Source organism: Lates calcarifer, linkage group LG11, assembly GCF_001640805.2.
Source record: "Lates calcarifer isolate ASB-BC8 linkage group LG11, TLL_Latcal_v3, whole genome shotgun sequence".
NCBI lineage: Eukaryota > Metazoa > Chordata > Actinopteri > Centropomidae > Lates > Lates calcarifer.
Window position 1 is genome coordinate 11,714,621 of NC_066843.1, and position 16,278 is coordinate 11,730,898.

The window sequence follows — 16,278 nt, forward strand, 5'->3', positions numbered from 1 at the left end:
AAGTCTTGTCAGCTCCAACATCCTGTTGTATCTCTGGTTTAATGCGTTCCTGTCTTGTCACCTCCTTATTTGCAACCTCTTCTTCCACCCCTTGTCTCATCTCACCCGGTGTCACCACATGCTTTTCTCTTTCTTGTGTCACCTCATCTTTTCTTGTTCCCTCCTGTTGTTTCACTCCCTCTTGTCTAGACTCTATGCTTTTCACCTCTCCCTCTATCATCTCAGTGCTATTTATGAGCATAGATGTCTCACCTTCTTTTAAGACTTGTTGAGACAAAGCCTTGGTTGTAACATCATCAGTTAGATTGCTGTCTATCTGGGGAATTGGGAGGTGTTTCTTTGAGCTGGGAGATGTAATTTTCTGCACCATGGCCTCATATTTCTGTCCTCTGCCTTTTCGTGGCGGGAGAACTTTTGTTTTAGTGGGGCACTGAGGTGGCACCACAGGCACATCACAAGTGACGTCAGTTTCACTGGTGCTGGGAGGAGTGTCTTTGGTTGGAGGAGTGACCACAGGGGCTTTCTTGGGTGGCCCTCGCTTTCTTTTGGGGCCCCGGACAGCCTTCTCTTTAGGTGTGGAGACAACCTGTTCCAGCAGGGGGGGTTGAGGTGGTAAAGGTTTTGGTTTGGGCTTTGGACCCCTCTTTTTCTTTATAGGCGTAGTAGACAGTTCTGGACTCGATTTCCGTTTTAGTGGAAACAGTGTCTTTTCGTCGGATTGTTCGTTTGGGACTGGTGGGGTAAGTGGTGCAGGTGGATCTGCTGGAGCATCTGTGTTTTTGACTACATTAGGAATGGGGGCTTGTGTTTGTTCCACAGTAACAGACTCTTCTACTTTCAGAGAAACATCAGTGGTTTCAATTTCTGTTAGTGTCTGGGGTAGAATATCTTCCCCTATGATTTTTTCTTTTTCTTTTGATAGTTTTTCTTGTGAAGGTTTTCTGGATCTCAAGACCATATTCTTACCTTCCTTCTCTGGTGCCTTTACCCCACGGTTTGCTTGTTTCTCTTCCTGGTTTACTGGTTTTACATCCTGGTTTACTTGTAATATTGTAGCTTTTAGATTCTTCCTGCCCCTGCTTTGCGGTCCTGTCAAAGGTTGAATGGTTTCTTCTTGTTGTATCAGCTTTGCTTTAGAAACTGAGCCTTTGGGACGACCCACTGGGGCCTTGATGAGTGCAGGGTCAGTGGGGGGCAAAACCTCTGCAGGCTTTGGTCCAGGCTTAGGACCTGTTTTTGGACCTGGCTTTAGAGCTGGTTTTGGTCCAGGTTTTGATCCAGGTTTTGGTCCAGGTTTTGGCCCAGGTTTTGAACCTGGTTTTGGTCCTGGTTTTCGTTTCACAGGTGTCTCAATTTTAGGTGGCAGCTCTGGTTCATTTGGCACAGGTTTTGGTCCTGGTTTAGGACCTGGTTTAGGTCCAGGTTTTGGCCCAGGCTTTGGTCCAGGCTTAAGCCCAGGCTTAGGTCCTGGTTTTGGCCCTGGCTTGGCTCCTGGTTTTGGCCCTGGTTTTGGGCCAGGTTTTGGTCCAGGTTTGGGCCCAGGTTTTGAACCTGGCTTTGGGCCTGGTTTTCTCTTCACATGAGGCTCAACTTTGGGTGGCAAGTCTGGTGCATTAAATGAGCGAGTGCACATTCTCGAACGAAAACCATCAGTTACCATTTTTGTCTGGCTCACAATAGATTCCTGATGGGCTAGGTCCATTTGATCTGAGAATAGCACAGTTTTGCTTGGAGGCATGCAGGGTTTCTGTGTAGGTGAGGGGGCTCCTTCCTCTTCCTTCTCCCCCTCTCTCTCCAAGCTTAGCTGTCGCCTGATTCCCACACCTGAATGCATGATTCTCCTTCTGCCCCTGGCATGCTTACGTCCAAATGCCCTAGGCTGAGCAGATGGGGCCACAGGCTCTGGCTTGGCCAAGGGGGTCACAGCACTGGCACAGCTGATGCCTGGCTCCATGTCCTCATCACCTTTTTTGGGGGAGGGTGGAGTGTCTGCCCAGGAGGGGGCTGAGGGAAGTATTGACTTCCCAGGCAGCTGAGGAGAGTCTGGCTCCAGCACTTTAGCATCACTGTGATCAATATGATCTCTAGCTGGAGCTGGAGGTGTCGCTTTATCATTGAGAGCTGAGAAGACTGGCATAGCAGACTGGGGCTGAGGAGCAGTGTCACCAATGGCTGACTCCCTTGCAGAAGCATCAGCAGCTGCTGCTGCAGCCGCTGCATTTGGATGGGCAGGCGCACCTGCAAACTCATTGTCAGTGTGAAGCTCAGTACTCTGACTCTCTGTCCTGCTGCAGAGATCACCAGGAGGCTTCTCTGTCCCATCTCTATTATTCATGTGCTCCTCAGTTGATGACTGGCTCACTTTCTCCCCCATCCCCAGTTCCTCCCTAACCTCTGCAGACAGAGGAGGGGAAAGAGAATGTGGCTGTTGTTTCTCTAGTTCGTCTTCTTCTTCTTCCTCATCAGCCTCCCCCTCCTCCTCCCCATCCTCTTCATCCTCCTCATCTCTGCTCTCTCTCTTGTCTGAATTGCTCTCATCCAAGGCCTCAACTTGGGGGGTTGGAGAGGTGTTCTCTGAGCTGTCCTCTTTTTCTGTGGAATATTGATCCTGCTCAAGGTCACCCCTAGAGATGAAAGGCAGTGTTTTCACTGAGCTCTCAGAGGCAGTCGGAGACTCAGATTTGAATGCCTCTGATTTCATCTCTTGGCCAAAGTGCTCCTTGTGGCTGGAGTCAGAGAGAGCTGCCGGGGACTGTTCAACTGAGTCTCTTGCATCTGGGTCATATTTGTTCTGGACCCTTTGGTACACTGTCTCCTCATAGCAATAGCTTTTTTCTGTCACCTCTTTGTTTACTTTGCTGTAAAGAGCAGGACATTTCTCTTCATCTGACCATTTCTCCAGCTTCTCTGTAGATTTAGTCGTGTCTGAATCTCTGTCACAGTCGGGAGTTTTTTCTGTTGTCACCTCCTCTTTGTCAGCTGATTTCTCTGTCCAGGCTGATTCTTCAAAGTTCTCCTTGACAGGTTCATTGATATTCTGTATGTCTGAAGGGGAGTCCCTTTCTTGTTTCATCGGACTGGGGATTGTAATGCTTGTAGGAGACCTCTCATCACCAATGCTCTTCACTGGAGTACTCATGCCATCTCCTCCCTGCCCTGACTGACATCTAGTAGGGTCAGGGGTAAGGTTGTGCAGACCTGAGTCCCCAGACCTGGTGGACATATTGTCTGGAGATGTCATGGAGCATGATGAGGCTGTGTCCAGGCTGAGTTGTGTGTTGTTAGGGGCTTGTGCTGGACTTCGGCCCTGGCCACAGTAGTAGTAGCCTCTCTCCAGCTGTTCATCACTACTGCTAGAGTAGCCTCCCTCATGGAGTTCCATGGGCATTGGCTGGTGTTGTGGGGTAGAGTAAGGGTCCTGCATGGGGCCTCCAACAACACCACCACCATCTGGATATGGAGGACTTTTATACTCCTCACCCTTTTTGGAGGATGCTCCACTTCCAGCGCTGCTGTTGCTCCCCCCACTGCTGCGTTTACTGCCTTTCTTGTTGGCCACCAGGGCCTCTGAAAGCAGCAGCTGCTGGACGTTATTAGAGATGTTTTCTACCTGAGAGGTGAGGGCGTTCAGGCTCCACAAGCTAGGGTTTGACAGCAGTTTCTCTGAGAAACGCTCCTTCATAGTGGGGACCTGTGGTGTGGAAGTGTAGCTGTGTGGGGCTGCATGGGGCACATTGGGTGAGGGGTGTGAGCGTGGGGGCATCAACATGGTGTTGGTACTGGCTTGTTCCTGCATACCAGCTGAAGAGGATGAAGAGGAGGAAGCTGCCCCAGGGGTCATGGGAGGTTGGCCATACTGGAATGACTCTGGATTGGTCATTAGTGGTGAAGGGGTTGAACTGTATGAGGGGGAACGGCCTACGGAGCGTGCAGGGGAGTGGCTTGAGGAAGGGCTACAAGTCTGATAATACTGTTCTGGTGATCTGACAGACAGCTCTGAAAGACAGTAGTTTTGTTGGGGTTGGCTGTAGTGTTGGTATTTAGGGTGGGGCTCCTGGGGGTTAGCCATTGCCTGTAAAGGAGCCTGCTGCTCATAACCTCTGGTGGGAGGTTGCTGGTAGCCATAACTGTTCTGGGTCGACCTGTAACCCCCCTGCTTCAGATTGCTGTGACTGCTCATTTGTCTGCCATACTGGGAGTTCGGAGGCATATTGTAACCTTTATAACAGTGGGGCATAGGGCTGCACTTTTCCATGTATGGTGAAGGAGAAGGTGAGTGCTGGGGGTAGTGCAGGTGACTCTGGGGATACATGAGAGAGGCAGGGGCAGGGTTAGGAGGGTGGGACTGGTGGTGGGGGCTGGTATAGGCAGGGGTGGAGGGCTGGTGGCACTGGGTCTGGGAGTGGCCCAGCATGTTCTGGTCCATGTACTGGGAGGAGCCAGGTGCAGGAGTACCACCTGCCTCCATGCGCCCCACCATCTCTTGGTCATACTGTGCTAATTGGGCTGGGTCCTCCCACTTCTGCTGCAGGTGGCCCTCACTCATATATTGGGCTGAGTAATTCCCCGGGCCCATATGGTTACCATAGCCCCCAGGGCCCTGCAGGTGTTGATTTGGGTTAGGTGGGGGCACTTTACTACCTCTGTAGGATTTCTTTGCCTGCGAGGATGCTGAACCCCCATTTCCACTCCCATTCCCTCCACCATTGCCCGGGTAGCCAGTGTAGGCTTGCTGGCTGTAACAGTCCTTGGGTCCTCCTCCAGTTCCTGGTCCTCCAGCTGGAGGCATGCTTGTGGGGTTTGCCAGTGAATGAGCCTCATATCCTGACCTGGCATGCCCTGGGCCTGGACCTGGATGTGGACCAGGGCCTGGGTGTGGATGCTGGGGGTGGGGATGATGCGGGTGTTGCCGATAGGTCTCCAGGCGGGATAATTCATGGGGCTCCTGCTGGTAGCAGGGTTGGTTGCTGTGGTAACCACCGCTGCGCTCACGGAAGGACTGCATAACTCTCTTCGTCTGTATCCAGAGCAGGGAGGGGGAGGTGAGGTGAGATGGGAAAGGGGGGAGGGGGGGTTAGGGGGTTCTGAAGGCAGGGAGAGAGGGGGAAGAGAGAGAGAGAAAAGAGGGAGAAATTGTGAGGGTTAGAGCTGTTGAGCCTGCGGTTTATCCATTCTGCATTTTCTCCTTTCATATTCAGTGTCTAATTCTATTTTAACATTCACCTGGAGTCAAAGCTAAATTCTCACTCTCGCTGGGAATCATTGAAGATGATATTTTTCACACTCACTCACACAAACTTTCAAACACACACACAGGAGTGCAGATCCCATGTAGACACAGTGTTATGTAGATTTTTTCTCCCGCAAACACAAATATATTCAAAAGCATAATTAGATTTCACATCAGTATCTGTATTTTAGATTGTTTACAGCACTAATAGTTGTTTTTTTTGTCCAGATTTGAAGAAACTGTGTGTGTGTGTGTTTGTGTGTGTGTGTGTTTTGTGTATATGTATAAAATGGCCCCACAATAGTGCAGGCTTCAGGATCTGTTTCAGCTTCTCAAGATGGAGGGGCAGATGTGATGCAGTCTCTGATGCTGTGATTGACAGGTCTGGGAGAGAGAGGAAAAAGAGAAAGTGGTGTGTGGGAAGTTAGTTACCTATCTCTAATAAATAAATAAATAATCATGACAATTGTTCACCTGTGTGTACATATGTGATTATGTAGGGGTTGGTGACTGAAGCAGGGCAAATCTTCAAAGACCGGAGGCCTCAGTAAGAAGACATATGAAGAGCATCTATGTTAGGCCATAACACTGGCTCTGAGCCTGAGCTGAACTCACTGACAGAACCACTGTAGCAATTTAGCCTTTTCTCCAGCTGATTTTGTATGATGCATTATTCATAATTGTTCCAGGATCAAATGTGATCCCTAGACTTAGCCCCTTTTTTCTAACCACCCTAAGATATTACAATTTATTACCTAAACAAACAATATAGAGCATTATTTTCTGGTTTGTCTTTGATGCAGCGTTTCATAAAAGGTTCAACTGAGCCGTCTTTTTCTTCCCTCTCCTCCCTGTCTTCTCCTGCACAGATGCAAACTCCAATTTCCTCCAAGGGGAAGTGGGAAGTGTTACAATGTGTGTTTGCGTGCGTGCTTTCAGTTTACCAGTAAGGATGTCTTAAAGTGTGTTTGGGTGTGTTGCGTTTGGTGTGTTGGTTCCAGTACGCGAGAGCATGTGGCAATGTTTGCCTGTAATCTTTTGACTGCCTGGATGTGTGTGTGTGTGTGTGTGTGTGTGTGTTTATGCATTCATACAAAAGAGAAAGGAAGAGAGGAGGGGTGGAAAGTGCTCTTGCTCTATAAAAAGGAATAGAGTCACCTGGAGACAGAGCGCTGAGCCTGTGTGTGTGTGTGTGTGTGTGTGTGTGTGTGTGTGTGTGTGTGTGTGTGTGTGTGTGTGTGCGTGTGTGTCAGCCAGTTCCAGCACAATATCCCGGCATTCAACCCGCCCCAGGGACAGTGGTGCATCCCACCAGACGCACAGTAGCATTATTCATCTCTGAAACACACAGTTTGTGTGTGTGCGTGAGAGAGAGAGAGAGAGAGAAAGAGAGACAGAGAAAGAGAGAGAGTAGGTCTATTTGTGTTTATATATGCAGGACCACAGCTTTTGGCAGTCCCTTAAATACACAAACACACAACAAACACAAACACACACACTCACAGACAAACACACACACATCCCTATAGATTCCCCTGGAGATTCTCTGTCCTCCCTCCTACCTTCCTATCGCCCCTGCCTGCAGCCTACTTGTGCTTCACCGTGGGTGATGTGCGTGTATGTGTGAATATGTGTGTGAGGATACTTGTTTACTCAATGACCTAAATAAGATGCTTATAGGAGACAAGGGGTGGGATTCTACCAGACCAAGCTTGCCGAGCGCAGCAGAGAGGATGGACCTAGGCACCCATGGCTGTTTGGATCTGGTGTTGTGATGCCACGTGTCTGTCTGTCTGTACATTTGTGTGTGTCTTCCACTCTTCTTCACAAAAGCCTATTCTGAAGAATAATTAATTGGATTTTTCACTGTTTGTGTGTCTCTCACTAAAAACAAAGCAAACAAACAAACAAAAAAAACCCTTCTCCCCAATCAATTTACTTCACTCCTCCTTCTGTCTTTTCTCTTGCATTCAGACACCCATACATGCATGTGTGTGTACGCGAGTGGGGTCTACATTCTGATCACGTCTCCTCTCCACCTCCACGCTGCACCTCCTCCCCTCCACTTCTATCTTCCACAGAGAGCCCTGGCATTGTGTAGCCGACCAACTGCTGTATTTGTGGATGCACCACGTCACACCGCGCTGCTCCCCGCCCCGGTAGGGGTCAGAGAGGAGAGAGGACGAAGGGTACATGCTGAGATCGCCAAATCCTCTCTGTTGATCTGTCTATCTGTCTGTATCTGTCTTTTTATTAGGTAGGGCTCGCATTGATTTTGCTACTGCTTGAGCACAGAGAAAGGAGGGATGGAGGCGAACCAAACACACCTATTGCTTACTGTCTTTCGTTTGCACGCACAGCAAGACACCCACATTGGCTGTTCCTTGTTGTTTTCTTGTGTGTGTGTTTGTTTTTATATTTTTTCCCTTCTCTCACTTCACTTTTTCATTTTCTTTTTTTCTTTCTCGTTTTCTTTCCACTACTACCTGCATCTGTCTCTCAACACGTCTGTGCCAAACAGGTTCCTTTCTTTTTCTTGCCCTCCTATCTCTCCCTTTTTTCCTCCTCCTTCTATCTCTCTCTTTTTCTTTTTCAAATCTTTCTTTCTGGCCCCGTGCCACAATCAGAGAGGAGAATGGCAATGGAACGGGAGGGGAAAGACAACAAGGCGTTGGTGGGGTCCAATGGGAGGGGAGAGAAGAAAAAGAGTCAGCTGTGGCTGGGTGGGGGGCAGTATTGAGAGTTGTGTGTGTGTGTGTGTGTGTGTGGGGTGGGGGTGCATGCGGAGGGAAAGAGTGATGGAATGATAAGTTTGAAAAGGGGGGAGGATGAGGGGAAGGGGGTGCAGAAGACAGAGGAGGATTAGATGATTTACTGAGTGGGCTTTACAACCTGGGCTCCTGGGAAATATGAGGCGCAGCAATCACCGCACACATATACGGGTGCTTAACAAACGCAGACACGTATGCGTGCAAAATGGTAGATTGCGCGCGGGCTTACAAGGCAGTGGGGTCCATAATTAGCCAAATGCGTCACCTCCACAGACAAACATGAGCTGCTAGACATGTGATTGATTACCTTAGGCTCTGCCCACTTCAAATCTCATCAAGGCAGCTGCCCTCATAACCAGCTTTATTGTCATTGTAGATTTGTAAACCTTAAACTGACATCAGACGTTGAATGTTTGTGTACTCTCTTTATACACATTTTTAAAAAATGTACCCATGAGGACATTTTCAGATCTCAAGCCTTAGAATGAGTCTGTCTGTAAAAAAAAAATAGGAAGGAAGGACAGGAGAGGAGTGTAAGGGAGGGAGGGAGGGGTGAAGGAGGAGAGGAGGGTGAATCTGATTGTTCCGCTGGATGGTTCATAATGCGCAGAGCTGCGACTGGTTACAGTCCCCCCTTCATTCTTTTTTTATCCTCTCTCCCTCTCTTTCATCGCATCATCTTCAGAGGCAGCTTGAGATGGGATTTATCTTCTTTCTCTCTCTCTCTCTACACACACACACACATACACACACATGCATGTACACGCACGCACGCATGCACACACACACACACACACACACACAAAAAGAGAAACAGACAGCTCTCTCGTTCCATCAACTCTGGCTCTGAAGCATTTTCGCTTCAAATCTTTTTCCTGCTCTCTGTCTATCTGACACAAACAAACACACGCATGCAAATGCGCAAACACGCACACACACACACACACACACACACACACACACACAGACTCACACACACATAAATGGAGGCATACGGAGTGGAGGGATGGAACGTCTCCCCGTGTGTTTACCTCCCCAGTCATCCTGGTTAATTATGCATGCAGAGGCAGTTTGCTGGGGAGGTGGAGCGGCCTGGGAGGAAACACACACACACCTCATCACACATACTCACAAACAGTCGCACTTCACCACCACCACCACCACCACCGGAATCATCACAACACACCCCAGCACCACAGACGCCAAAGCTCAGCTCACATGCTCCTCGACAACCCGACAACGCGCTTGAAAATAACCCAAACATGCCATGCTCCCTGTGCCCCCCCCCCCAACTTCATCACACACACACACACTCATGTCTAACACATCTGCCTTTAACACCCTGCTTAACACAGCATGCTCCAAAATAACACAGCAACCCACCCCGCCGCTGCTCCCAATCAGCACGCTGCTATCCCCTTCCTAATTACACACACTTCAACGAGGCACAGAGTGTTTTCAGATGCCTCCAACTATTCAGATTGCCTGTCTGCATCCTCCCCTCTCAGCGGACACTGTGCCCTTTTACTTGATAACCGCAGGTTCAACACACTGGACAGACAGATGGACGGGCAGACACGCATACATCTTCTCTCCGTCTCCCTCCATCTTTTTCTTCTCTGCAGTGTCTGGTCAGGTTGTGTGGGTGGGTACCTGCCCAAGGGAGAGGCTTAGGAGATGGAAGGAGCCAATATCTGCTCTGACATTTGTCAGTGTCCCGTTGTCATGACACACAGCTGGAGGTCACGGGGGGTCACTGGCAGCCAGTCACATAGATTATCAGAAGAGACATAGAGGGGGTGGAGACCAGCTATTGACACTCATGGACAGACAGACAGATGGACAGATGGACAGATGGCAGTTTGAGGCTGCTGGACAGGTAGTAAATAAACTGGACTGGGGGGCTGAGAGTGACATACATAAGCATCTAATGAGCGCCTAGTACCTTACATTGGTCATGTCCAGCATAAATGCAATGGTTTCCAACAAATAAATACTGAAAATGATGAAAAGATGTCATCAATTTCTAAGAAGCAGAGAGCTCATCTTGACTCTTTCGTTTGTCTGCCATCCATCGTCTCCATCTGTTTGGCTATCTTCCTCAGTCCAACTCAATGTGATACACTGTCATCACAGTTTAAAAAACAAACAATATTGCCAAACGTGTGTGAATGAAATTGAACGAGGCACTATGTTTTCCTACCAAATTCTCTTTTTCCCTCTGTTGAATCCAGCTCTTGGTTTTTGTTGGAAGAAATCTGACTGAGCTTTGAGGCTGAAACAGCTCAATAAGCGTCTAAAAGTGAAGAAACTGAGCCTTGCCCAGGGTGGATCTGGGAGACCATTTTGGTTCTTAGAGGGAGGCCAGTTAATGCGGGGTCTGAATGAGTGTGTGTGTGTGCCTGTGTGTGTGCATGAGGTACAACTGTCTCATCTCTGGGGTTTAGGATGACTCATCGGCATTCACAGACATGGCATGTCTATTTCATCTCTGATGAAGATGACACTCTAGACACAAATGTCTGCTGTGCGTGCATAAAATTGTGGACAGCTACCACACACTTGAAATTTCAACTCAAATTCATAAACCTGGAAGAAGAGGAGAGGGAACTCTCGACTGCAGGAAAACAGACTGACACGGACATACACACACACACACACACACACACTGCTGCAGCTTCAGAATGAAAGACTAAATAAAGGTCAGAGAGACAGAAAGCGAGGCAGATGTGTCTGTCTGTGAGCGAGAGAGAAATGCATCAACCACTACAGTTATCTGCTTTGTGGTTTCGGTTTAGAATTCCTATTTGGCTCTGAAAGCAAGACGCAGAGGCGATGCTACCCCCCCACCCCCATACTATAGAACGACATCATCTCTCTGTCTCTGGGATGAAAAATGGAGAAAATCAATTCATCGAGAAGGCCGGACTGGATAGTGTGTGGACGTGTGTCTATATCTTTCTATCGCTCCCTCTGACAGTTTGGTGATGTCCAGTGACCTTTCAGAGAGGAACAACACACTGGGATGTGTGACGCCATAAAAACAACAACAAGAAGGAAAAAAAAAAAACAAAAGACAGGGTCTACAGTCACCATGGCAACGGCAGAGCCACTCAGTCAAGTGGAAAACCTTGAGTATGCATGTGCCATGAAGAAATCACACAAGTGAAGCACACTGGGGAGTCTGAGCATGAGTGTGTGTGTATATATATATATATATATATATGGGGGGGGGGGGTGAGAATGGTGGGAAAATACTGAAAATCACATATAAACATATGTGCAGGTAAATAAACACAATCACAGATTAGGAAAATCACCCGGTAGTTAGTTAATTATGTCAATTGATGCCAACACATTTTCAAAATAAAAGACAACTTTACATAATCAAATTCTTAAAAAAGAAAACAGCAGTTTGATTATCATGCTGATGAGGCGAATCTTATTCATGCAACATCAAGTCAGAGCTGCGTAGAAATCGAAGCGGAAAACCATTAACTGAAATTAATTGAATTTAATTTGAAATCTCTTAATTGATTGTTTAAAAGCTGACATTTGAGAGATATGATTTGCTGCGGCTTCTTTTATTTTATTTTTGCAGCCACAGCTGACCATCATTTGGTGTTAATTGGGTCCTGGGGAAAAAAAAAAAGGCACCTCAGTGTTTGTGTGAACAGCAACAATTACAAAATCAGCTCAGCCAGCTCATGTGCTGTTTGGACAAAGTCTGTGCGGAGAATTTGTTGTTCCTTACTGCATCTTTGAGAACCACACATTGATCGGTTTGTTGCCACACAGAGAGAAGATGGAAAGAGGCTCATATGTGCTCAGTGCCTCGCACTCCAGACTCAAACTGGCAGCATTAAGTCAGCATTGAAAGACAAGCTTTGATTTAAGTCTGCTCCATCTACATACATCACTTTATAGGCGTTCAGCGTAAAACACTGAATCACTTCACTTTCTTGCTGAACAATGGGTGGACGATGAGCATGTGGGCTGTGAAAGGACAAATCCTGTAGACCTGTTTCCTTGAATCTCTCTCTCTCTCTCTTTTCCAGCCTTCACCCAAAAATCGTTTGGCCCTCCCTTGTTCCACTCCTCCGCGCGACTCTCCTTCCTCCTATCTCTTTTTCCAATCTATCTTTTCCCTCTCTGTCTCTCCCCCTGTCTTTCAGCGCGGTCACCTCCAGCGGACAGCTGCCGAGTGTTGCCCTTTGAAGGACTAAACCTGGCTTTGTTGACATGGCAACGGAGCGACGAGACGGGTGGGGATGGAGGAGGAGAGAGGGATGAGCGGGAGAAAATGACAGGCACACACACACACACACACACACGCATGTAATCAAGCACATAGGTTGTGTTGTTGTCTCTGGCGAAGGTTGTCGTGGATACCTGGGCGTGTGTGAATCAGAAAAACGAAAACTCATTGCTCATTACCCGCTATGTGTCTGTGTGCTTGTGTGTGCAACTGAGTCAGTGTCTGTGTGTAGGCAGGTGACTGCAAACATGAATCAATTTCTGCTTGTGCAAGCGTTTGCTAATATGTGCTCATATGTGCAAGTGTTTAGCATGAACGTGTTTGAGTGTGTGTTTGTGTGTGTGAGGGAACAGGCTTGATGAGGGCTTTCATGATCAAACTTGACTGCCTGCAACGCCCCCGCAGTCTGTGTGTGTGTGTGAGTGTGTGTGTGTGTGAGTGTGTAAGGGCACTGGTGGACTTCAGCTAACCTTCCAGAGTGCAGAGGGAGTGAGATATACAGACACAGAAGAAGAGGAAGGAGAACAAAGAGATGCTCTGTGGGTTCATGTTCCCATCGTATTGATAACCTCAGCCATGCCCACACACTTCTTCTGGTTTTCTATCCACAGGTCTCTCTCTCTCTCTCTCTCTCTCTCTTATACTCACACAAACAAATGCATCCACACACACACGCACACACACACACACACACACAAGGGAGTTAGGGTCCTGTAAAGTGGGCCGCAGAGCTGCTTGGTATTCCGTCAGAATCCTCCAGCGAGGGAGAGTGTGGAGCACAAGAAAGAAACGATGCAGGAGGAAGATGGGACGAGAGAGGAAGACAAAAGTGAAGCAGTCGGAACCGAGTGTGTGTGGTAAATTCTCACTTACACTGCAGGCTGAAAATCCCATTCCACTGCTTATTTTAAAAGCAGATGCGGAGAAGTACAGTACCTGCCTCTCTTCAACAAAGGTGCAGTGTTTTGAGGTTGGAAAACAGATGTGAAATGGTGCATATCTTTCAGTGACCCATTTTGGTTTGGTCTAAAGCACAGCACATCTTCCTGCCTCACAAACTCACACACACACACACATACAGGCACATAGACATGCCCACCATTTCCAGGTAATGGGGTGGAGCGCTCCACTGAACACAGGGAGCGGTGTTTGGAGCAGGTTTTGGTGTGACATCCCTGCTGGGGCTCATGGTGTGTTCCACTCCCATGTATTCGATCCCTGGACTCATTTACACGTACACACAAGCGCTCGCACATGTGCAAGTGTACACACAGACTCATACACACACACACACACACACACACACATACACACACACACACACGCACACTGATTTGCACCTGCTCCCTTTTCGAGCCACTTCGGTTCATCTAATTGATGATGCCGTGTCACTCCTGCTGTCTCTCTCTCTCCCACACACACACACACACACACACACACACACACACACACACACACATCCCACCTCTTCCTTCTCTCTGTGTCCTCTAAGTTGTATCCTGTTCTCCACTGTCCTCTATCTTTCATACCCTGTCCTTGCCCTGTAGCCACAGTGCAGCTGCTGGCAGTGCAGTGTGTGTCTGAATGTGTTTGTCTGCATATGTGTCTGTGTGACCTTGTCTCAGGTTAGACTGGGGCAGGCAGCTCTTTGGTCTGGCACATTGAACCCATAGCCTGAAGGAGAGATTAGTAGTGGTGATGTCGTCCTCTGTGGCTTGTGTGTCTACAAATAAGAATGAGTATTTTGTTTTGTGGGTAGTTGTCTCTTATTTTACGTAAAAAAACAATAAATGAAACTACTCTTATTTTTGAGCAATAAGATGTTGATATGTCAGAGTTATAGATTCACTGGAGACTCATGGCTGTTCTACAGAACTCACAATCATTTAATACGGTATATGAATGTGTGAGGCTGGTACACACATGCATACACACAAACATGCACATGTTTAAAGTCCTAATAGCTCTCCAAGGTCTAGTTTTGTGTGGTGACAGCTTATACCAGTATTCACTTACAGTCTTGTGCGCTGGCTTTGATTTCAGAGAGAAAGAGAAAGCTTGGCACTGTGGTGTCAAAGAAAACTCACACAACAGAGCCCCTCCTCACAATAAATGTCAACAAAATCAACAACACAAGAAAAAAAGTGTATCTTACTCATATTTGGAAAATAATCATCCTCTTAGATATAGAACTACAGTTCCCATACTGCTTTGGGGGCAATAAACAGGAAGGACAATCTTGCTGTGCAGTCGGCCAGGTGTGGACTACCACTTGAACCCCGTTTTTGTTAGCTTGTCTTTACTTACATTTTGGCGACTTTGCACCATTATAAGTATGCCGAATTAGCTACTAGCAGTTTGTGTTTCCAGGATACTCACGGATTTACCGACAACTATCGCTGTATTACTTTGATACCGAAGACAACTTAAAAAACGTGACGATTCTCAAGCAAGTTCTGGAGTTATAAGGAGTATCTCTTCTCTGCGATTCACCAGTGGATTTCTGGACGTTTATTCGCGTGGGCATCGGATATCTTCGGAAAGTGTAAGTCACAGTGAATCTAAAAATGTGTGTATCATGTCTGTGTGTTCATATTTGGCTGATTTATGACTCTGAGAAGAAGGAGTAGCCTGCGATTATTTCAGGGTGCTAATAGTTGTTAAGTACCTTGATATCCTGGTGTTTTGCTGCTGACAGTGTTGGTGAGCAGGTCAGCAAAACTACAATAACTCAGTTTAAAACTACAATAACTCTGTTTCTTTCTTATTTTTAAAACGCCACAATGCATCTGTCCCCTTTCACCTCCACATAGTGTCTTTGTATCATGTCTTTCCTTCGTCCCCAGTAAGAAACAAAAGCTCTACTCAGTGGGGTTGTGTATGTGTGTGCATGTACAGTATGTGACTGTGTGCTAGTGCGTACATTCATCTTCCAGTTTCACAGGAAGAGTCATTCCTGTATCTTTTTTTTTTTTTTAATGATGTAGTTGTGCCTCCTAGCATCTTCCCAGAAAGTGTCCTTGATGGCCTGCTCTCTTTTTTCCTTCTCCTCTCCTCTTCTCTCTTCTCCTTTCCTCTCCTCTCCTCCACTCCATGACTCTCTGCTGTTACCTGAGAGTCAGACTGGGGAATACTTTACTCCATCTGCAGACCCAGACAGACTGACACTAAAAGGAAGCAAGCCACTGATACACCGATGGCAGATAAGTGAAATGAGAGGAGGGTGGCAAGGAGAGAGTGAGGAGGAGAGGACATTTGATCCAACAGGTCTGAAAAAGAGTAAGAGGAGGAGAAGTGATGGTATGAGAGAGATGAGGGAGGGACTGGAGGGCACGTATAGGGGAGAGGAAAGAGCAGATGAGGGGAGATTGGGAAGAAATGGAAGACCAGTGGGGTGGGTGGGTGGGGATAAGTGAGAAAAAGTGGAGTGACGGGAAGGGAGAAAGTGAAATATGATACAAGAGAGGGTGAAGAAGAAAGACAGTGGGAGAGAGGAGAGGTGCAGTGGCGAGATGTGAAGGAGGTGGTAGAGTTGGTGGAGGGGGCGACAAAGGGCAAAAGCGAGGGAGTCGATGCTGTGAGATCAAGGGAGGAGGGATGTGGGGGGGGACAGACAGGCAGGGAGATGTAGATAGAGAAGGGGAGAAAGGAGAGAGGAGAGGAGGGTGTGAGATCGAGGACGTAGGGAAGAGTGGGAGGGAGAAGGAGAGATACATTAAAGATGCAAGATCAAGGCAGATGTGAGGGAGGAGGGAAGAGGAGGAGGGCGAGAGGGGATGCGAATGGAGAGGGATGCAGGGAGGAGAGGAGAAACGGAGATCGTTATCGCGGGGCCGTGCTGCCTATTGATTTGCGTTAGTGTCTCGAGCCAGTGAAATAACAGCGGTGCTGGGATGCAGACTCCCTCGTCATTAGCAAACACGGCTCTCAAGATGCCAGAGTGTGCGGCGCGTGCTCGCATTCGTGTTAGTGTGTGACCATATGGCACGTTTGATGTCCACATGATTAAGACCAAGAAT

General features: G+C 47.8%; 1 protein-coding gene and 1 long non-coding RNA gene across 2 annotated transcripts in view; one reads left to right on the forward strand and one right to left on the reverse strand.

The window, feature by feature from the left end:
* Positions 1-16,278, reverse strand: part of LOC108879896 (retinoic acid-induced protein 1) — a 55,655-nt gene that overhangs the window by 7,326 nt on the left and 32,051 nt on the right. The window contains 1 exon segment of the mRNA XM_018671343.2: positions 2-5,084. Within this exon segment, the coding sequence (XP_018526859.1) occupies positions 2-5,005 (5,004 nt within the window). The 5' untranslated portion in view covers positions 5,006-5,084.
* The window catches only part of LOC108879921 (uncharacterized), a 45,140-nt gene continuing 43,358 nt past the window's right edge, over positions 14,497-16,278 (forward strand). Inside the window, exon 1 of the long non-coding RNA XR_001960409.2 lies at positions 14,497-14,804. This is a non-coding gene — a long non-coding RNA (uncharacterized LOC108879921). The remainder of the gene's footprint in view (positions 14,805-16,278) is intronic.